The 22,814-nt window shown below is 40.7% G+C and overlaps 2 protein-coding genes across 3 annotated transcripts in view; one reads left to right on the top strand and one right to left on the bottom strand.

The window, feature by feature from the left end:
* Nucleotides 1–13,425, bottom strand: klhl17 (kelch-like family member 17). 2 transcript variants are annotated; one of them, XM_028582418.1, is made up of 12 exons: nucleotides 13,035–13,425; nucleotides 10,226–10,490; nucleotides 9,628–9,749; nucleotides 9,291–9,512; nucleotides 6,563–6,679; nucleotides 6,200–6,413; nucleotides 5,388–5,532; nucleotides 4,895–5,062; nucleotides 4,650–4,738; nucleotides 4,411–4,484; nucleotides 3,788–3,969; nucleotides 1–2,402 (listed from the first exon to the last, which is right to left on the bottom strand). In XM_028582418.1, exons 2-12 carry the CDS (start codon nucleotides 10,437–10,439, stop codon nucleotides 2,174–2,176), a joined length of 1,776 nt encoding a protein of 591 aa, XP_028438219.1. In that variant the 5' UTR covers nucleotides 10,440–10,490; nucleotides 13,035–13,425; the 3' UTR covers nucleotides 1–2,173. The 2 variants fall into 2 exon arrangements, with proteins under 2 accessions (XP_028438219.1, XP_028438218.1); XM_028582417.1 differs by lacking the exon at nucleotides 13,035–13,425 and adding an exon at nucleotides 12,300–12,635.
* The window catches only part of noc2l (NOC2-like nucleolar associated transcriptional repressor), a 27,364-nt gene continuing 17,470 nt past the window's right edge, over nucleotides 12,921–22,814 (top strand). The window contains exons 1-11 of the mRNA XM_028582416.1: nucleotides 12,921–13,551; nucleotides 14,499–14,645; nucleotides 14,771–14,954; nucleotides 15,038–15,284; nucleotides 16,209–16,299; nucleotides 16,412–16,490; nucleotides 16,733–16,843; nucleotides 16,951–17,064; nucleotides 17,288–17,476; nucleotides 18,812–18,951; nucleotides 22,392–22,503. Coding sequence (XP_028438217.1) covers nucleotides 13,532–13,551; nucleotides 14,499–14,645; nucleotides 14,771–14,954; nucleotides 15,038–15,284; nucleotides 16,209–16,299; nucleotides 16,412–16,490; nucleotides 16,733–16,843; nucleotides 16,951–17,064; nucleotides 17,288–17,476; nucleotides 18,812–18,951; nucleotides 22,392–22,503 — 1,434 coding nt within the window. The 5' untranslated portion in view covers nucleotides 12,921–13,531. The remainder of the gene's footprint in view (nucleotides 13,552–14,498; nucleotides 14,646–14,770; nucleotides 14,955–15,037; nucleotides 15,285–16,208; nucleotides 16,300–16,411; nucleotides 16,491–16,732; nucleotides 16,844–16,950; nucleotides 17,065–17,287; nucleotides 17,477–18,811; nucleotides 18,952–22,391; nucleotides 22,504–22,814) is intronic.

The following is a 22,814-nucleotide window of genomic DNA, read 5'->3' as shown; positions in this document are numbered from 1 at the left end:
TTTCGCAATAGTGCAAAATTCAATATTTTAAAGTTCCTCATAAATAAACATATTATAAATAAAAAAAATTATCACCACATTGAACAGAAACTAAAACAAAGCTACAATCACATTGAAATTGGATTTAAGATGAGCAATTTTTGTATTTACAGATCGATCTGCAGAATGGAGGCCAAAGTCTTGTGGTTTTGTGTGCCTTTCTCTTAAAGTCTGGCACTGACTCACAGCGACTTTACAGAATAACAGCATCTTCATTAGACCCTCACAGCCCCTCACTCTAACAAATGAAAAGTAAGGTAGTTATAGATAAACAGAACTGGATCAACAAAATCCTTCAAAAAGCAACTTCTCAGAAGTTTGGAATAGTATCACTGTGCTTCACATTAACTGAATCCGGGAATTAACGGAGTCAAGAAGACTCAAAGTAATCCATTTATTTTAGACAATGCACGTTAAGTGGTGACATTCCCAAGTCACCCACCACATGCTCTAAAGCCAGAATATTTGTAGGTAATTATACAGTTTTTTCTAGCTCAACTTTGTTGCAATAGAGTCAGATCCATTTCAACAATGAGGTATGTAATATAACAAGACACCACACTTGATTATGTATGGAAGGAAATATGACAGCACCAAGTGTCAACAGCATTTATCATTAGTGTCAAGTGTTGGAACACAGTAGGTAAACTAGTACTTTCTGCTTTAATGTAATTTTAGACGGTCATTGTGTCCAAGGATTATATCCACCTTCATGTCCACTTAAACTAATTGTTAAGTAGGATTAAAGACAATATAGCGTCCTTTCATTGACTGGTCTATAGGTTTGCAAGCAGTTAAAGCCTTTTGCACAAATATAGCAGACAGTTTCATGTGAGATCAAGCTTGTGGCAGTGAAGGAACATTAGGAAATGTAAATAAAATGCTGCATATCAAAGTGCAACAATCGGTCCTTTTAACCAGGAGAAACTCCAAATGCACACAGTCTGAACAACTAGCCTACCTCTCTCACACCTACATTCTCTTTGTCATTTTCATTGACGATATCACACCTAAATAAATATTAAAAACAATCTGTTTCCTTCTTTAAGCATCTTTAAAACAGAATATATTAGAATTTATACATTTTTATAAATACATATAGTTCAACATAATTCTTCTGTGTTTATATATATATATATATAAAAAAAAAAAAAAAAAAGATTCTAACTCATACAGTTCTGAGGGCCTAACTTCTCTTTTGTTGGTTGTGTCCATGCGATCTTGCAGTGTGGGAAGGGTTTATAACATTGCCTGTTACTGCCACCTACTGTGGCATAGCAGCACTACAACATTTTATCCTCCTGTTGGGAGTCAATGCCAAGAAGTAAACACATGCATGGTATACCCAGTCAAGAAGCTACATTCAAAAAGTGAAATCATTCAGTTTCTCCTTTTTTGTACATTATTGCAAAATAATTCTGACATTAAAAGATGCAGAAGACAGCAACATCGAAACAATAACATTTACGTCACACATGACAGAATTAAAGTGTCCACCACATTTCACTATGAGTGTGTCAAACACTGGAGTGGTGGGGGGGGAAAAAAGTGGAGCTTGAGGAAAGATCGGTCAATGTTCACACACCAGGAAACATCTTTGTACTCTTGGAGAGTGGGAGCTGGTATCTGTATGGTGGAGCTATACAGTGGAGTTTCAGGCATCCAGACCAGATACAGTTTAGTCCAGAATGAATGGAAAATTTGGTAAAGAGCAGCAAGATTGGTTTAACCATGAAATCAAAAAACCTCTTGGTGGATCTTTCAGAATTCATCTGGCATCCCTTAACTTTTCACGAAAAATTAATACTTTTGAGATTAAAGGGTACTGCACATTAACAACTTTTAAATTGCCTTGATTTTTAAATTAAAGTTCATTACTTATGTTGTACATTTTTTAAACCATGTTTGGCTAACCTTTACCCACTGCATGAGTGCCACTAATTATGGAGGGTACTGTATAATAACCAAGCCAGGAGCCCTATCCACACCTTCCCTCTTTTTCCCCACTCCATCCATTTACCTGTCCACTCGCGTACTCCTGCTCCCCGTCTCAAACCGAGCAATTGCGTCTCTTCCCAGAGCCAGTCTGGGATGTAGCAGCAGAGGCCGAGGTCAGCCAAGCGGTGACCCCGTGTCAAAGGCTGGTGGAGGAAACCGAGAGGGTGGGTGAGGAGGGTGGTGGGAAGTTCAGCAGCTCCAACACAGCGACACCCACACTGCTGCGCCGTGTAAACATGCAGGAGGCCGCGACCCATTTGTTGCTGCGCGGGTTGTACTTCTCGATGGAGTTGAGGCTGGAGCTGCCATCGTTACCTCCTACTGCGTATAACCAGCCATCCATTGCCACCAGGTCATGGGTGCTCCTAGCGGGGGTAAAAAAAATCTAATTCAGCATATTTGTTTCAACACAAGAATGAATATTAATTTCTATGCATTCTGTTTAATCTAGCTAACTAGATTTATTAAAAAGTGCCAATGGTTTACAGTTTTCAGGAAGCAGCGTGGGCTTTGCATTACATTTACAAAATGCAAGCCCACTGCATGAACATGCGTAGAAAAAGTAAAATATGACAAAAGAGATTGTGAGAAGTACAGATGGGACAATAACTGATATATTTTAATTTATACATTGCACTAATAATAGTAAATAATAATGAGGCTTGTTGGGACAATAAAAAACAGACAACAGATCTTTTTCTGCCATCAAAGAGGATTCAGTCCAAATAATGTTTGAGTGTTGATTACATACAATATAGTGAGATTATTTTGGCCAAGACAATTATTCTACAGTATTTTCATGAGTAAAATTGTTTAGAGGAGTGATAGATTAGTGGTCAATACAGTGTAATTTTTTGGACTGTGTAAATGGAGCCTCTCAGCAACTGGAAAAGAAAAGCACTCAAAGATCACACAGCTGATTAACACATGGGTTATTCATAGGGCTGCAGAGTCAACCGTTGTCAGGTTTCCTGCCTTCTAGTATACTGACTCACACACAAGAAAGTGTGTCTCAGTGTGTGTGTGTGTGTGTGTGTGTGTGTGTGTGTGTGTGTGTCTAGGTGCCTGGGGAACAAGTGAATCTGCTGATGTGTCCTCAAATCCAAGACTGCTACATCTCTAAAATCTCCCACCCTGATGCCAATCTTGTATCAATACAATGCTGCAAGTGTGTGCATCCTTTGATAATCATCCGCAGGACATGTTTCATCTTCTAAGATTTAAGAAAGAGCCGACTGTTTGATGTTTATGCCTTAAGAAGGTTTAGGCAGTAAAGAAGACATCCAAATTCCCTAAATCCTATGCCTATATAATCGCAGCATGGGTACTCTTTTGACAAGCTCCATGCAGACAATTGTTATCGTCAATTTATTTATAATTTAACCACAATGTTTAACACCCACCCCCCACCATTGTTTGTTTGGAAACCTGAAAAGAAGGATAATAAAAAAAAATGTTGAGTGCATTTGAGGTCAATGCATTTCAGCATTTCATTACTGTAAGGTGAACCTGTGTAGTTGGAATAGTAGAACAGAGTCGTGATGGCTCAGTTGGCTATGGCTGAATCTACATACCCTGGACCCATTCCAGGTCCATCCTCATAAACATTTATCTTTGCAAAGCTTATTTTTCCTATGCAGTTTTATTCTCTAATGTTTGAGTTATTACAAATTTGATTTCACTTCTTTCGTAATCATACTAAACTTGACCATTCTGTTTGTACAAATATGAACTGTGGGTGCAGGCTCACCTGCGTATGTTCATGGGGGCCACCCCCTCCCAGGTGTTGGCCTTGGGGTTGAACCGCTCCACAGAGTTCAGGCAGCTGGTGCCGTCGTTGCCTCCTGCGACATACAGCATGCCGTCCAACACGGCCACCCCGGCACTGCTGCGCCGACTCAGCATGTTTGCAATGGCTATCCACGTGTTGCTCTGTTCATTACATCAACAGACAGAGAATTGGTAACATCATTTCATGTTTTCATGTTCATAGATACATATTGTGCACTTAAAGGAATACGCCACCGTTTGTTGAAATAGGGCTTATCACGGTCTACCCTGGCTGTAGATAGGCGGGCCAATTAGGTTGTTTTTTGTCTTTTGTTGGCTCACTTTTACTCACAAAATGCTAACTGGCAACATAGGATTCCATTCACTACGCTAAGCTAACTAGCGGTGGCGCTGCCAGTGTTGCACCGGACTAAAACAATGCATGCACAAAAAATGCATTGGCTCACCTATCTACAGCTTGGGGAGACCGTGATAAGCCCTATTTCAACAAAACGGTGGCGTATCCCTTTACGTCTCCAAATTCAGTTGATCCTGGCAACAGACAAGTTACTTTGATGATAAATTTAACAGCATTCAATTTACCTGGGGGTCATATTTCTCCACTGTTGCAAGATGTGAGGAGCTGTCATAACCTCCCACTGCATACAAGCTGCTATCTGGAGGGGAAAAGGGAGTAAACATTGAGAATGTGAATATTAGCAGTCGAATACCAAGGTGGCAACTCCCTCTTGATTTCAGACGTTAAAATGCAGACAGTGAAACATAAACATACAATAGAACAGGATGTTTATCATGATGTTATGATTCTGGCAAGTTCCTACCCAGAGTTGCTACTCGGACATATCTCCTACGGGTGCTCATGGCAGCAATGGAGGTCCATGTACTGGTCAGAGGGTCGTAACGCTCTGCACTGAAAGAGGAGAAAAATACTTACTTGTATTTAATAGGACACCTGGCCTAGAAAACAGCATCAAGATAAACAAAAAAGCTGCAACAATGTAGCAAATCTAGCTTAAAAGTATCTTGATGTTTAGCATTCATTACCAAAAGCTTAGTCTGTGAGTACCTATTAAGGCAGGAAGCTCCATCATAACCTCCAGCAGCATATAGAAGGCCATGCAGGACCGCTACACCCAAACAGCTCCGCCTTGTGCCCATGGAAACCTCAGGTTGCCAGGTGTTGGTGATGGGGTCGTAGGATTCCACGGTGGCGAGGTCTGAGGTTCCATCATACCTGAGGAGATATGGATATAAATTAATCAGAAAAGGTTTTTGATGATTGACACAAAAGCATGTTGCCCAAAATTAAACAGAAAAAAGTCAAGTTAAAGAGGCATTTTGCATTACATTTACATTACAGGAAAGCTTGTAACATCTTATTGGGAGCACAAGGCTGAAGCCGTTTTTGCAAAACCACTCAGGATTATTCTATAAATCTTCCACGTTCCGCCTGCCAAATCTTCATCTTTAGAAAAGGTTTAGTTAGTGTTTGAGGAAAGGGATGAGATGGTAGGTTAACTAGTTTTGGGACAAAGGTCAACACAATAGTTCTCACTCACCCTCCAACGGCATAAAGTCTGTTCCCAATGGCTGCCACGCCCACCCGTGCCCGCCGAGTGGACATGGACGCCACCATGTGCCAGCGATCAGTCCTGGTGTCATACGCCTCACAGTCTCCATGGATGGCAAACAGGCTGCCACCACCTGCAGACACACACCAACACAATATGGTGAAAAAAATGCAGTCAGGCAGTAAAGTAAATATGAAAATCCAATAATCTAAAGGATCATAGTGATTTTGGCCAATGTATGCCATAATTTCAGAGGAATTTTTCCAAGTTTCTGGGTTTTGGGATGAATTTGGCTGAGACCTGGGTTTACTCCTGGGCCCAATGCAGGATCAAGTTACAGTCTTTATTGCGCTTTACTATTGACTGATCATTTTGGAGATTTATATTTTGATATACTGTATGAAGAGGTATGTTTTTTAAGACCAAACAATACAGGGAAGCTGTGCAAGGCTACGGCAACAAAACATTGTTAACTTAGGTACATAATGAGATAGGATGAACCAAATCTGATCTGGATAAAATAGAATTTCAGGAAGTGGTATTAATTTGTCATTTCATTCAGCTTTAACAGTCAAAGGAGTTCAAACAAATGTTTCATTGAAATGCACCCACTAAGACCTGGAAAACATTTAAACTACTATATGACTGTGCTATATTAATCCCAGACAATATCTTGTTTCATATAATCATATCAGTATTCGTCATCTCCCAGTTGTAATTTTGCAGTGACTTCAGAAGCTAAAGTTAATTGAAGTGTGGCCTAAGTGTACCCTAATGGGTACCTTCAGGGGCACACTGACCAACGGCAAAGAGTACAGGGCTGGCGCCCTCACAGCGCCGCGGGCGTGTCCGGCTGTTGCTGAGGACTCCCCTCTGCTCAGGCATCAGGTGGTACTTGAGAGCCTCGATCAGAAGGTCCTTGCACTCGGAGTGGTGTCGCACCAGCAGCTCTGTATCCACGTTGCTCATCAGAAAGTCTCGCCTCAGCAGTGGCAGCCGCACACACTTCATCAACTAATGGGGGCAGAGAGATGGTGGGTGTTGAGTTAGGGTCAGGAGAAGGGGAATAGAGGAAATGTGATGGGGGTGTTTTTTTTATACAGAGTATAGTCAAACTAGAAAACATTGTGTGTTGAGAAATAACATAAGTAAGAAAGTCTTACCCACGGTACATGTTGCCTGCGTCCATCTACATCATGTTTCACCCAGCTCAACACAGCCCGGTACACTTCCTCTTCAGATGGCACGTTGAGATTGTCACTGGAGATCAAATCCAGGACCTGGATGGACGAGACAAAGCAGATGTGAAGAGACATTTTATATACTAATTTACAAGAGTGAGTGATTGTGATCAGAAAAGCATTTGCAAAAGCATTTGTTTAAAAAAAAACATGTCAACACACAGGAGGTAAATTGCATTGGCCTCAGACAGTATTAGTTCCTGCATGTTGTACCTGACTTTGACTGCTGAACTATTGCCTCTCTTTCTCTCCTTTGATTTGTTGTACTTTATCCAGACTGATATTTGAGATATATTTGATTTTATATTTGATATTTGAAAGGGATTTTGTCTGCGTTGTATCAAAATGACACTCATCAAATAGCATCACCCAATTCAAAATAAAGCAATACAAAATAATTTACCATTTTAACATTCACACATCAATGCATGTGTGTGTGTGTGTGTGTGTGTGTGTGTGTGTGTGTGTGTGTGTGTGTGTGTGTGTGTGTGACATAACGATTGCTGCAGTCTGTGAGTGGCTGGCTGGCACTGTTCCCATGTCAACCCAAAGCTGGCATGGCTGGGTGGGGCCAGAATGGCCAGCTGCTGCAGCTGTCTTGCCTGGCCAGATCAGGGCAACAGTTAGCAACCTCCCAGGAACAGCCTGCACTAAACCACAGTCACACAGAGAAATACTGCCACTATTGCTGCCACTGCCCCACCTTGCAGTCTCCCTTACCTCTGCATGTAGATGCTGCATCACATTAAATAAATGGTGTGTGGAGGAGATTGGGTTTAGGAGTGTATCAACTGCCCTTGTATTTATTAGGATGCATCCATCCTTTGTTGTTTTTATAATGGCATGCATGTGAATCTACATCAGTGAAGCATCACCAAAGCAGACTAGTCACAACCCTGTCATGCCTTGCCACTTCCTTCACAGAACATGAAAAGAAATATGGTGCATATTTCACAGCTCTGTGAGCTCACAGTCCTTTAGAGCAGCCAGAACATAAATCCAGATCTGATGCAGATTTATGACAGACACAGAACAGCTGCAGATAGAATGGGACAGTGAGCCAAAGAAAATAGATTGACAGAAAAAGAGAAACAAAGAAAAGAAAATTGTCTATTATTAATTTGCCTTTATGCAGCTTAATTTTCACTGTTTCAATGGACAGTGCACACACTCCTATTGCAGATTCAGTCTCAAGGCTTTGAAGGCCACAGACCGAGAGAGTGAAGCATGTTGTTTTACGTTCATACACACAATCTTTTTAAAGCAGTGGGGATTGTTCCTTAGAGAGTTGAGAAGATAATGGGAAAGTGATGCTGGCAGCTGTTTGGTACTTCTGGTACTTCACCTAGCTAAGCTCAACAAGGCGTTTGTTTGAAACAGATGCCAATTCATAGAAGAGATGATGCGTTTCTTTCCTTTATTGAGACATCAACACAAACCCTTCCTACACCTGACTGGAGGAACATATCACTTGCTGGGCTTTTAGATTAGAGTCTAATATTGTGAGGTTTATTTAGTGCATTTTACATGTTTATGAGAAATGTCAGTACTTTTTGACTATTCAGAAATGTTCATATAAACAATTAGCACAATGGTGTTTTGATACTCTTACTTAAAATCATAGGCATGTCTGCCTCCTATAATTACTCCCTTATCATCAGACTTGGAAATAAATTTAGCAGTGACAGCAGGTCCCAATCCTGTGTGTTGACTTTGTTTTAAGTTTGGATCAGAGACTATGCCTACATTGTTTGTTAACCTTAATTTGACCGGCGGCATAGTTTCTCTTTTTTTAGGAACCTCCTGCTCAACGCGCAGTCACACTAAGAGTCAGTACAACCACAGTCTGACCTGTTGGCTGCTGAGCGGTCCTAATGAAGCAGTTGGTGTTATGTACTTCACTAAAGGGCACTTCAGCCATTTATCTCGCTTGTCTGGTAATCAAACTAGCAACCTTCTGGCCACAGTAGGCCCACTTGATGGCTGATACTGAATTAGCAAGCCTAAATCGTACCTACATTTCCAAAAACCGTGGCTGGAAATGGTCAATGGTCAAACCAAATAAGAAACTCTCCTATATACACCTCAGAGAAGTATGCAATGCTGTTAGCTCTATGGCAGCACAGTGGAATGATAAAACCACAAGAGACAGTGATTGATGCAGCTTGCTGAGGAAAAATAACAGCATGCTTGTGGCCACTTCCCTTGGGGAGCCTCTAATGTGAAAAACGCATACAGGCAGCTATGCTCATATTAGTGGGGAAAAACAACATAAACAACATGCAGAAACTTAATTAATAATAATTAATATTACTGTATGTTTATCTTTGATGTTTTCTTTGGCATATTTTTAAGCCATTGGGTGGATTGGATGGATGAATGACATTCTAAAGAAATATGACTCCCACCAGTTGTTGCAAATTAAACTGAGACTAGGCCTGATCAGAAAATGTTTTTAGTCTAGAGGGCAGTGGCTTTTACATTGAAGTATTTTACTTGTATACCCATATTCCCCATGGTGACTGTCAAACTGAGGAAGCCACTACCAGTAGACACATCTACCAAGAACCGGTTCCCACTATGAATATGCCACTTTTAAAGCACCAGTTGGCAGAAGACACCGCACGAGACAAAAAAGCATCAATCTTACTTGTTTCAGTGGCAGCAACATGAACTCCTCTGTCTTGGACACCTCCACAAAGTGCTGCAGGACATACTTGTGGGCTGACTTGAGCAGGTCGCTGCAGGAGTGCGTGTCAGCGAAGCCTCGGATGCCCAGGCAGTTGGAGGGGTCCAGCTGGCTGAGGAGGAACTTGCAACAGGCGTCCCGTACCCCGTTGAGCTGCAGCAGACTGGCTGCTGGGAGCAACGTCTAAAAAGAGTGCAATTACAGGTGAAAATACATTGAGTCGGTTTGCACTTTGATGAATTGTGTCAAATTAAAAGTCTAATTTAACAATCTTGTCTATAAATCTGAAATCACATACCTGCACATTGCCTTCCCCGACCACAATCTCTGCTGTGTAGGCATACTGGACCAGCTGCTCCAAAGCCTGACAGTCGATGTCATGAAGGGTGACATGGGTCTGCCGACTCTCCGACATCTCATCTGCATTGTCACACAGAACGAGAGCTATTACATTTTCCAATGAGTTATAACCAGTAAAACTCCAGCTGATATATTGCCTCCCTGTTTAGTCATGCGGACACGTGGCCGTTCGGCCATGTCAAATGTCAAAAGTTCATCTGTTGCTGTCCGTTTATTTTGTTGTTTTAACAAAGTTGACAACTGACTGTCTGGAGACAAATTTTACCCTCACAAAGGCCTAGTGACGGGAGGAAATGTGAGACTCACACACACTTCATCTGACCACCTGTGCCCCAGACAGGAAGAAGGGGAAGGAAGCGATGATGCTGAAAGGATGAGGTGGCATTCACTGCACATGCGGGTTGTTGTGTTATCAACCTCTGAGCAACAGAGCAAAATGATGCACAGTTTGATATCAGAGCCCTAAAGTGTCTGAGGCATGCAACATCCTGGGCTTTATGGATAAAAGCACTAAGGCACAAGTGGACTGAACTTACTCGTAAACATAGCGTGGAAGTAGGGGCTGCAGGATGCCAGCACCACTTTGTGTGCCTTGATTTCTTTGTTGGAGACATGGAGCACAATGTCACACAGCAGACCGCGCTGTCGCATCCTGTTCATGGACACGAAGGAGTCGTGGTAGTGGCGCTTTGAGTTGTGCGAGATGCTGTGGCCATCGCGGTTGAGCAGCTGCATGCCCCCCTCCATCATGGTGCCTGATGTGGCGGTCACGGGCTCTTGCCTGGGCCGCACTCTGGGCAACTGAAACATGCAGAAAATCATTTTTATGTCACTTAATACCAATGTCATTAACTTATAAAAATGTCTTTTGTCATCAGAAACATTTTTCACCTGCAAGAGGCAGGTGTTATGACAGGTGTCCTGAGCAATCTTTGTATCTATTGCTTCTGTTATAGTATGCATCCTGACAGCTATGACAGAAATATCAGTACAATTACAAAGTGTAGTAGGTTGGCTGGCCTGATTATTTGAAATTTGGTGTCAAGACTGATTAAATCGCATTATGACAATAGAGTCAATAGCTGGACATTATACTTAAACTGGTATCAAATCAATACAGGCTTCTCATCTATTGGACAGTCTTGGTTTAACTAATTGCAATGACTCCTGACTCACGAGTTTAATTGCACCAGAATAAGCTGTGACACACACACACACACACACACACACACACACACACACACACACACACACACACACACACACACACACACACACACACACACACACACACACACACACACACACACACACACACACACACACACACACACACACACACACACACACACACACACACACACACACACACACACACACACACACACGGGTAGGCAGGGTGGGAGGAGAGGAGGATGTAGCCCGAGTTAGCCTTTTCCTTTGTACACTCATCCGCCCTGCTCTCAGATGGAGAACACACTTCAGAATGTTGCATAACCATCGTCACGCAGCATCTTAGAAGTTGTTGTCTGATGAATATTTAGGATGCACTAAGGCACACTTAGGACCCCCTCGAAAACGAGATGCTTCATCTCAAGGGGTTATCCTCTTAACAATTTCAATAATAAACTACTGGATGAGGTAAATCGGACTAGAACTAAATTAGAAACATCACAGGCCTAAATCAGAGTTCAGCAAGAGAATTTTTTCACTCAAGTATACTGAATGTAATGCTGCGATACCTCTGATGGAGCACTTCCACACGTGTTGTTAAAAAATAGCCTTAAGTTCCTGCTAGTGATGCTTTACTTTTCATTTTAAATTCATTAGTCATGTTTGACAATAGCACAAGCTTATTATTAGAACAAATAGGTAGCCATCACAACCTCATTAATTAAGAATATTTATAAGTTTGAAGTCCAAGAAATGCAAATCTCAAAGCTGAAACAGAACAACATATCAATTCTGTTACAGTTGAGTTTCAGATGTCTCTCCTGCCAAATACCCAATTCTCTGAGTATAAATGCATCATAATTATGTTGTCATCTGTTCAGAGGCACTCTTTCAACTAAATAGACTACCCTGTACCGTCCCACTGAGGACCATCTCAAATGTCACCACAGCTGCCTGGCGAATAGCTTGGGGTCTCATTTTCCAAAACACAATGGACTACAAAAAAAAACACACCAACCATGTTCCTCTATGAGGGAACAATCTGCTTTCATGCCCAAGGGAATAACGTGAGACAATGCTGCAAATTGAGACATGGAGACACAGGAGGTTGAGGCATAAGTGTAAACACAATTGTCCCCGTATAAACTAACTGAATAAAGCACTTGTCCTGTTCATCCCAGGTTTGTTTCTTAAAATCCTCTCTCCCTCTCTGGCTCAAAACATTGGCTGACATCCACACAAAGACTCTGTGGCCCCTTGACAAACATGCACAATCTTGTTGGATAAAGAAATGTTGTCATCTCTTTTGCACAGAAGGATGTTTCTATTCATATATCAGTCTCCTTATGTGCTTTTAAGAAACCCCAACCCCCACTCCATCTATTTTGAAAAACAGCTGCAGCAGCAATAGAGAGAATGAATGTGTCATTTCTTTACCGGTGATTGTGTTGCGGTAATCCTTGGACGCAGAGTCTTCCTCAAAGTGATGGGAGATAAATCAGCAGCTGCCGCAATCAGATTGGTTTAAAATGTATACCAGTGTCTGGTTATCTGTCCATATTCTGACTCAAGCATACGAAATATGAAGAAAGCCTCTGTTTCGTGCTGTATGCGGTTGACGTCAATGCAAAAAAAAAAAAAAAATGCATAAAAGCTGACATCGGTTTGTTTAAGGTGGAGCTGGAACTGCCGGAGGTGAAAGAAGCAATGCTGATGAAATGTGACGCCGTGGGACGGAGGTTGCACGTGGCAAATGCACAGGATGTTATTTCTTTAAGCGCAAGTGTCAAACGTTTTGAATGGATGTTTGTTTATTATTTGACGTAGCACACACGACCTTAAGCGCCACCTTTTGTCTGGTAAGAGTCAGGAAGTACGTTCGATAAATTAATCTAAGCAAGCGCGAAAGGCGGGGTTTTACTTAGAAGCGCCATGATTGGTCAGGACCTGAACCACCCCCCACCTCGGTTAGCCCGGTCACCAAATCAAACACACAGCAAAAACTCAGATTCCAATATTCTTATCCAGTTCTGAAGATAAAACATAAGTGGAGACTTTGCATTTATCATTCTACTATTACAATAAAATAAAAGTCACGGCTGTTTAAGTCACAATGTATTGCCTATGAATGGGCTAACGTTAGCGCTGCCTAATGGAAGAAAGGACGCTCACCACCAGTCGTCGTCGGTGTCGATATGACAGCAATGATTTCTTCCTGTTTGTAAGCTTGCCCAGCTTTGTGGCAGTAACGCAACGGACTATACACTAAAAAGGAAACCCCTTCCTCTGCGGGTCTTCAGCTGCTTGTATCTCGTGAATATAGCTGATCAATTAATTCAAACCCTATGATTCAAACTCACGTGCAGCACCAAAACACTGCTTGTTCTTGTATGCACAGCTTTGACGGTGAAATATCGAGGTTGCCGTGCTCGCCGTCTGTTATTATTAATATTTTTTAAGGTTCGATTGATACGTGTTAATGTATACCAAAAACAAATCAAACAAGCCCCATACAATGTTTGATCCATGGAATTATGCTTCTTCTTTTCTTATTACATTTGTAAACTAGTTTACGGTTTAGCACCCGTGAAACGTAAAACCAACCCTTTGGTTTTGCACCAGGGGATTGTGGGTATTGAGGTTTGAGGGCGTCACGTTTTGGATCCAGCATGGCAGCGAAACAGAAAAGGCATGTGCATTCCTTCTTTGTACTATGTGCTTTATATTACTTGTTTTATTGGCAAATTCATTTTGCTTTAAATGTTAAAGTGTTGTCTATCCAGTCGGTATATTTGTGGGGTTTCAAAGACTCGTTTTAGCTAACATTGTTTTCGAAAGCCATTAGTCTTTAGCATCCATGCTGTTAACGCTAGCTTAATGTTAGTGGGTTCTGTGGAATAGTTAGCTTCAATAAAACTCTAGCAACATGTTTAATCATTTCTCTTTGTTAAAAATAGACAATTTACGAATGTTAATGGAGAACTGGCTAGTTAACTCACAAGCTGGCAGCTAAACAACAAATCGTTTGAATTGACGCTGAAAACTGTAGACCAGTGATTCCTAACAACGGGGACTTGTAACGTTACTTACCAGGTATGCAAGTGCCAGGGGTTACGTGAAAATATTGTGGACCAGCTCAACTAATTTGAACAAATAGAAATTATGATTTGATTAAAAGAATATATCAGCTGTAACACATGAAAACAGGATTGTAAACAGGTAGCTACATAAATGGTAGAAATAAATAGCTAAAAGTAATGACTAAACAGTTGAAATAGCTAGCTAGTTAGCTAAAAGTAATGGATAAACGGTTGAAACATTCAGCTTCACTCCCAACTAGCAGTAGTACAGTTGCTGACTAAACCAACCTTAACATTGACAGTTTAGTTGTTTAAATTAATTAGCAATATCCACTTATAATAATATAAACTTATATAATGAATAGTGTTATACATTTAGAACATACATTGTGAATTGATAAGGGGGGAATGTAAGATCATCTGACAGGGCTGTGGTAGTACCTTGGACCAAAAAGGTTGGGAACCACTGTTGTAGACCATGTAACAACGTTATCAAATCCCCCCCTTACATGTTGGCCAACTTTTTTCAACTGTTGTCTTGTCTTTTTTTTTGTAGGAAATTAGAAGACCTCAGTGTGGATGAGTTCCTGCTGTCAGGTTTTGACTCTGCAGGTGAAGGTGACTCTGATGAAGAGGTTCAAAAACAGAATGGACTCCAAAAAAAGAACAAAAAGAAAGATCTGAAATCTGCAGCCTTTACAATGTGAGTCCTTTGCTATGAGTTAATATACACATACTGTATTATTGTTGTGGTGGTAATAACAATATGAAAACGTCAAGGCAAGCAACTCTTTTTTGTTTTTGTGCTTTTTTTTTCTCTCTCCATAGAGATGATGGGAAGAAAGGTAAGGCCACTGAGCACAAGGAGCAGCTGTCCAGGTTAAAGAACAAAGATCCAGAGTTCTACAAGTTTCTGCAAGCAAATGACCAAACGCTCCTAAACTTTGACGACACAGACACCTCTGAGGATGAGGATGAGAAAAAGTATCACAGATTGCCATCCGCACTGGAGGTAGACTGGCTGCTGGTGTGTGAATTCATGATGAGTTCTCTTGTGACAACAAAGATCTTCATATTGTGGTGTTTTGCATGTAGGAGGCCGGCTCTGGTGGCGATGATGATGAAGATGATGACATGGGTCAGAAAGCTTCGAAGAAATCCAAGAAGGCAGTGGAGACTATCAAAGTCACAGACAAAATGATTGAAGACTGGAAAGCTGCTATGAAGAAAGAACCAACACCTCGTCTCTTCAGAGAAGTCACCCAGGCCTTTAAGGCTGCTGTGGCTACAACCAAGGGCGAAGGAGGGGCTCAGTGTCGATACAAAGTGGCTGACAGTTCAGGTAGAATAGCATGCTTGATATTTGTATTCAAACTGTAGCATTTCGATGGAAACATTACAGCATCATCACTTTAATGATACTTCATTATAAAAAATATATTGAATTTAGCCACTTAAAATGAAATGCATTCAAGACTTGGCAAAATCAATCACGGTGCAATAGACGCAATTTGGTCATTCCAATAGGATAAACCTTTATTGATCCCCAGAGTGGAAATTCAGGTGTTGCAGCAGCGCAAAGAAAGAAATAAGTACTAATAGATAACGAGAGAAGTGCATATCAATGAAATAAGAGGTATATACAACTTGTAAGAGTAGAAGTTAAAAATAAATGAACTATACAAGAGCACATACCAAAAATTATTGAGGTTTAACACCCAGCCCTAGTTTAATTTTGTATGTCCCACAGTCAGCGTATAGCCTACTGAAATGCTGTTTATGTTGCTGTTAAAATGTAGTTCATAGCTGTGATTTTTCTAAAAAGTTTGCCTTAAATATTGTTTTTATAGGGATGCAGTTTGAAATTGGCATTGTGGGGGTGGTGTCACAGTTTCATTTTATTTATTTTAATTAAATAAAAAAGCGCCTGCATATTATTAATAATAATCAAAGTTATAGGAACTACATATGTTTACTGTACCACTCACTTTTATAAAAGCATAATAGAAACATACCTTAGCAGTGTATATAATACAAAACAGCAGTGGTTTACAGTCCTAACAAAAACGACCAGATATGGTGGCAAAAATAGTAGACAATAGTTTTTAACCTACAACCTCGACACTGCACTGTTTTTAACAAAATACAATGTGAAATATTTGATTAATCTGAATGTATTGGGTGGAGAGACTTGTACTGAATGATACAATTCAACATTTTACATTCCACAAATGCATAAATATCTCTTTGCCTATACTGTCTGCAGTGTTCAACGCCTTGGTCCTGTTCTGTATCAGAGATATTTATGTGGCCCTGCAGAGGATGCTCAACCTGAAGCCAGATAAAGACCAGAAAAAGTATGAAGTGGATGTTACATCTTCTGAAATCACTTCCTGTTGATAGTCTTAATGTATACTGTGGAAAGATGGTTCACTCCTCCTCACTCTTGTTTCCTCTGTTTTGTCTCAGGCTAGTGCTCCCATCGTCTAGTCCAAAGTGGCAGAAGAATCAGATCGACGTCAAGATGTATCTCAGTGGAGTAGTTCAGGTTTGTTTTGCGGTTCACTTCAAGTGTCCCTCCTCTGTGTCTGTCTGCTCTTTTCTCCCTTTGAGTTCTGCTTCTTGTATTCTTGTGAGGTTGACAGGATGAGATACAGTAGATAAGGAGCAGAGAAATATATTTCATAACAGAGCTCTACATGCCATATTTTCTTTTTCTTGTCCTTCTGCATCCTAAAAAAACATTCCTGTATTAACCTCTGTTCTCTTTGTCTCACTCTCTTCCTGTAGCTGTTATCCTGTCTGACAGAGTCTACAGTCATCAGCGCTGTCCTGCGGCATGCCAACCAGCTCGCACCTTATTACCTTTGTCTACCCAAACAGTGTCGTCACCTGGTTAAGGTAAGGCATAAGTTACCATAGGATGGCATGGAATGGCATCCTTAATTGAACCCTGCAAAAGATTTTTAATGGTGTGCTTATAAGCAATCTCATGTCTTTGCGTGCAGCAACTGATGAAGCAGTGGAGCACAGGGGAGGAGACTAGTCGGGTTCTCGCCTTCCTGGCACTCAACAAAATCTGCAGACACAAGCAGGAAACATATCTTAACCCTATTCTCAAGGTGAGCTAAATGCAGAGTAATACACAAATAGAAGGGTACACCGCAAACCTGGATGTAATGTGGACTAGGATTTGCTGAGAATAGTTTCTTAAAAGACAAAAAGAGTTTCATTTATTTTAATATTTAATCTGATGTTCATTCCAAATGCTTAAAACCACACCTAGCTTGTATAACAAGTTGGTATTTTAATCTGTCCTGCTAATGTTTGTCTTTCTCATTGCAGCAAATGTACATTTCCTACGTACAAAACTGTAAGTTCACATCTCCCAATGTGCTGCCCATGATCAACTTCATGCAGCGAACTCTGACAGAGATGTACTCCCTGGATACACAGGCTACTTACCAGCACGCCTTCATCTACATCCGACAGCTGGCCATCCACCTAAGGAATGCCATGACTATGAAGAAAAAGGTTGGTTTTCGACTGTGTGTATTGCTGTGTTTCCACTTTATGGAACGGCTCTGATAGACTTTTTCAGTTATTAAAGTTGAAGTTATGAAAAAATAAATATTTTTAGTATTGTGATGTTTTTCAATGATTTTGTTTTTAGTCTGTTTTTTTTCATACATTTTTTTTCAGTTTCAAATTTAATTTCTCTCACTGTTGAGGGTTTGAGGGGAGGGGGCAAGGAGAGCGTGATTTACATGAAATCTTACATGAAGTCTTCTAGACCCACAGTCCGCTGCTTCGAAGCCTGGCATCACCACACTGCTAGCATACGGTAATGTCTTCCATGAGTTCACCTGGAACTCCCAGACAGAAAGTATGTTATGTTACGTCTGATTCTCTCTGCTGCTGTTGTTTTTTCACATAGAACCAAAGTTAACTGCTGTAACAAGCAGTAACGGTAGCCTCTTTGTGAAAAACAACAGCAGAGAGGAGCCTTCAGACTTGTGGTTTTGGAGTTCCAGGTTAACTCATGAAAGCCATTGCCATAGATATACGTTAAAATCCAGAGGCTACTGTGGTTAAGCAGTCGTGCACAGAGAGGAGGCGGCCGCGGGGCTGTTCAGATAGAACTGAATGTGTTTGAGAGAGGGACTAGGATGGGCTGAGCGAATCAATGAGCTGCGCTCACAATAAGATTTTATCCATTTTAAATATTTAAAAAAAATAGAAAATCAATATGTGGCGGTCAACATTTATACTGTAGCCTACCTACCTACAAATTAATCAATGTATGGGAGACACTGCAGCATTTTAGCACCACCTTGTAGTATCGGCTCAGCTCGCTTGGAACATGGACCGAGTTGGCACCAAAAAACAAACCCGGTACCTTCCACAACTTTTGATAATGGGAACCCAAAAAAGTTGCAGTACCATGCAATGGAAAAGTGGCATAAATGCTCAGGGTGATGGTCTGCTTTTGTAAAAGCTTTAAAGAAACATACTTAGATATACAAAGACCTATTTGAAATGCTCTCCTACATGACAGGGATACATGTTTTGTAATTTTATGATGAGTGATTTGAGGATTATTGTCACATCATTCTTAAAATTGATTTTAACATAATATATTCACTTGGTCACTACAATTAAAAGCAGCACAAAGTTTCTTTCTGGTATATTCATGTTCAGCATGCCAGCCTGATGTTTTTGAGTTGTTTGCTTGTTTGTTATTCTCCAACACATTGCAAAAAAGAGCACATAATTGAATGAACACTCAGAGTTCAGTTCTTATGGAGGTTCACAGCCTTTTTAAGCACCAATAATGTGACACTGACGGTCCTTGTGTGTGTTCTGTAGGAAACGTACCAGTCGGTGTATAACTGGCAGTATATCCACTGTCTGTATCTCTGGTGTCGGGTTCTCAGCTCCCTGCACCCCAGTGATGTACTCCAGCCTCTCATCTATCCACTCTGCCAAGTCATAATTGGCACCATGAAGTGAGTATATTTATATGCATTTTTATTATTTAAAGGGGTGATAGAATGATTATATAGGGCATTTTACACTGTTCCTTAAGGTCTCCTAATGGGGTATGTAACATTGGTTGGGCTGAAAATTGCCCAAATGCTATTTTATTAGGCCCTTAACTACCCTGTGAATATGGCTCTATTTGGAACAAGAGCTTTTCTTCCAAATATGGTATGCTCATGAATATTCAGAATGAGCTACGCGCTGATTGGTTTGAGCAAACTACATAGAAACACATGGGAGACTCGACAGCAGGTCTCATTGCAAAGTTATACATTGTTTGTCGGGCTATTACGTTATTAAATTCACTTCTGAGACTTTTTTAAGTGAGAAATCAACTATATAAAGCTCAAATATGGGCCTTTTTACGAAAATTGATGGCTTATTGCAAATTTGGTAAGACTGTGTCGGAGTTCAGCTGCCGGTGCTGCCTGTGTTGCTGCCTCGCTGCACGGCCTGCCTTCCTTTACACACCCCGGCCTGCTCTGAGCTCGATTGAGCTCCGTTACGGCTTGCAGCCCACAGCACTCGATACCCGCGCAAAGTCACCGTTTTGGGGTTAATGGACCAAACGCTGGTTCTCTGACAGAGCTCCAGGGCCTGCAGCTCCCCTCTTCCTTCTAGCTAAATGGCCCGTGTGTGAGCGTGATAGCGCGGTCAGCGAGCTTGTTAGACCAGCAATCTCTTACAACAGTTCCAGTTAATCTTGGCTGGCTGTCAGCATAACTAGCTATATTTACAGTTTGAATTTTGTCACGCCACTTATACAACATATCTCTAAAGGTCTTATAAAGCTAACAACGGTGTCCGATTTCAAATTAATGAATTTTTGTGAACAGTGGGGGTTTCGTTAGCTATGACTGTCCCTTCAATCCTAGCTATGTGTGGCTAGCTACAAATCACGGATAGTTAGCTTCATTTTTGGCGTAATTTCTGTATATTTACAGTTTGAATTTCATCACGCCACATATACAACATCTCCCTAAATGTCTTATAAAGCTAACAACGGTGTCCGATTTCAAGTTAATGAATATTTGTGAATTTCAGAGAAATTCTAGGAGGAGCTAGCTCTCATTGATAGAGCCTGCGGCTAGATGTAGCTCTATCAATGAGACTCGCGGACAAGCGGCGTTTATTTCCCCAATCGTTTGTTTAAATAACTCAACACATTATAATTACACACATTAAAAGATTAACTGGAACCTGTGGTAACAGATTGCTGACCGTGCTCTCACTCACACACACCGGGCATTTAGCTAGCAGGGAGAGGGGAGCTGCAGGCCCTGGAGCTCTGTCAGAGCACCAGCGTTTAGTAGTCCATTATCCAAAAAACGGTGACTTTGCGCGGGTATGGAGTGCTGTGGGCTGCCAGTTGTGACTGAGCTCCAAGTACCTCAGAGCAGGCCGGGGTGTGTGAAGGAAAGCAGGTCGGGCGGCGAGGCAGCAACACATGCAGCACCGGCAGCTGAATTCCGACACACAGTTGGACAAAATTTGCAATTAGCCATCCATTTTCGTAAAATGGCCCATATTTGAGCCTTACATAGTTGATTTCTCGCATAAAAAAGTTTCAGAAGTGAATTTTGTAATGGAATAGCAGAGATCTGCGCGACCTAGATTCGGAAGACTACCTGATCTCAAGTCAGTTGTGTAGCCTATGTAAATGTTGGGGCGTGACCGTTCTCTTAATACACCCATGGGCTGACAAGGGTTCCGGTTTTTGGGAGGTTGACGTCAACTTCCAGCTTTGCTGGGATTCGCCCGTTTTCAGCGGCAGTTTCAAAATATGAAATTTTCATAGTAAAGGGGTGTCAGTGGGACTATTAGCTTCTATGCATGTCTTATTTACCCACCGAACTGTCGTTATTCAACTATGACAGGGTAAAATCGGTTTTGCATTCTATCAACCCTTTAAAGGTACTTTTATTACTCTTGAGTAAATAATCCATTATAGATGGCGCCAAAGCGCTGCAGTGTTTCAGCAAAAATTAGCCAATAAATTAGCCTAGTGGCTAGCAGACTTTTCCACTGCTCATAGCTTAATCCAAGCATTGTCCTCAGAGAAACTAGTAAAGACTTTCACACTTAGCTGCAATGGAAATACTTTGGTGCAACATGTATATTTTGTTTCGTTTAAAGATATTAGTACAGTATTAAAAAACAACGGATATCCAAATCCCACAACTGAAAACCGAATACCCAATGAACGAATATCCAGACATTCAGGACCAGCCCTAATAATTTCAGAGCCATTTTTTGTATAGATGTTCGTTGGTTTACAATGCATTTATAGCTTTTGATTTCTGTTGACTTTACGTTTTTTAAAAACACAAAATATTATTTTCATTACCTCGAGTTCTTTTCTAATCAAGTAATCCAAAGATATTTGGTTTACTATTATGTAAGACAATGGTAGTAAGTCTTCACATTTGAAAAGCTGGAACAATCTCATTTTGGGCATTTCTGCTTAAAAAATAAAATGACAATTCATTATGAAAATAGTTGCAGACAAATTTTATGTCAGTCATCTACTCCAGTCAGCCACTCTTTTCAGCTCTAAACAAAATCTCAGCATTTGCAAAATTAGAAAATCTATAATTTGTATTCATACTAACAAAGTGACAAAATCTATTTCAAAATATGTGCAGTGTCTTGCTGACTGATAAACTCATCGATCTATTAATCAAACTGGCCTTCCTGAAGGTCCACAACACCTGCACTTTTGTTAACGCTGGGCTTCTTTTGTTCTGAACATCCACTTAATATCAACACTTAGCTTCACACATCAACATAAAACTCACAGCAGCAAATGGACAGAGCAGAACTGAGAATAAAGGATCTCCTGCTGTGACAATACTGTTTGAGTGACAGAATGATTGCTGGCAGAAAGTGATAAATAAGGTGTGGTAATAAGCAGTGGTGCTGAAAATTCAGGCATGGAGGGCGGAAGTGAAAAATGTCAAACACTGACGGATATGTCAGTATTGAGAAATATGGTAAATATAGTACATAAAGCGGTAAAAAGGCCTCAACGTAATATAAAAACAGAGTAGTCATGTTTTTAATTGTCTGTGAAGGAATCCTTTTTAAATTTATCGTTCAACTTTGAAATACCCTGCTCCAGTACATATCTTTGTCACTACTCTTTGATAACTTAATAGCTAAAAGTGTGAGTTTATGCGTATTTAAAATAATAATATTGGACGAAGTTTTATGTAGTAAAAGTCTAATATCTTCTCTAATATGTTACCTCCTTATTTTGTGGCGGATAAACTTCAGCTGTGTCATTACATTAACTTTATATGCCATATAACGTTATATCACTTAATTTGTGTGAAACTACCGTGTTGCTGTATATTTTGCCAACAGCAGGTGGAGACATTGACCACTCTTTTCTCTCTCTTTATAGACTAGTGCCCACATCAAGATACTACCCTTTGAGGATGCACTGTTGCAGAGCCCTCACCCTGCTGTCCAGCAGCACCAACACATTTGCACCGGTGATGCCTTTCCTCTTGGAGGTAAGACTTCACGTCATCTCCAGTAACAAGCAGTCACTGTGCATAAATGTGGATCTGACGGGTTCAATTTCAATTTCTTTATTTTTGAAAGGGGACAGTGAGCATTAATCAACATTGAAACAATGTAAATGTTCCCGAGTTAGCTCAAAAGGCTAATTTTCATCGGTAGTCCCCCAGCCAGATGTAAAACAGGCAGCCTTTAAAATAATGACCGCTTGTGTCACGTTTCCAGCAGTTTAAGTGGTTTCTCTCACCAGTAAACTGAACCGAAGGACCTTAGATTTAAAATTATGCAGAATAAACAACAGTCA

Source organism: Perca flavescens, chromosome 7 (assembly GCF_004354835.1).
Source record: "Perca flavescens isolate YP-PL-M2 chromosome 7, PFLA_1.0, whole genome shotgun sequence".
Classification (NCBI taxonomy): Eukaryota; Metazoa; Chordata; class Actinopteri; order Perciformes; family Percidae; genus Perca; species Perca flavescens.
This window is presented reverse-complemented; position numbering and strand designations above follow the sequence as displayed.

Coding starts and splice junctions, on each gene's coding strand:
- klhl17 (XM_028582418.1), bottom strand. CDS start 10,439: ATGATGGAGGGGGGCATGCAGCTGCTCAACCGCGATGGCCACAGCATC. Junction 9,750..10,225: donor CTTCCACGCTATGTTTACGA/GTAAGTTCAGTC, acceptor GTGACAATGCAG/ATGAGATGTCGGAGAGTCGG. Junction 3,970..4,410: donor TGGAGAAATATGACCCCCAG/GTAAATTGAATG, acceptor TGTAATGAACAG/AGCAACACGTGGATAGCCAT.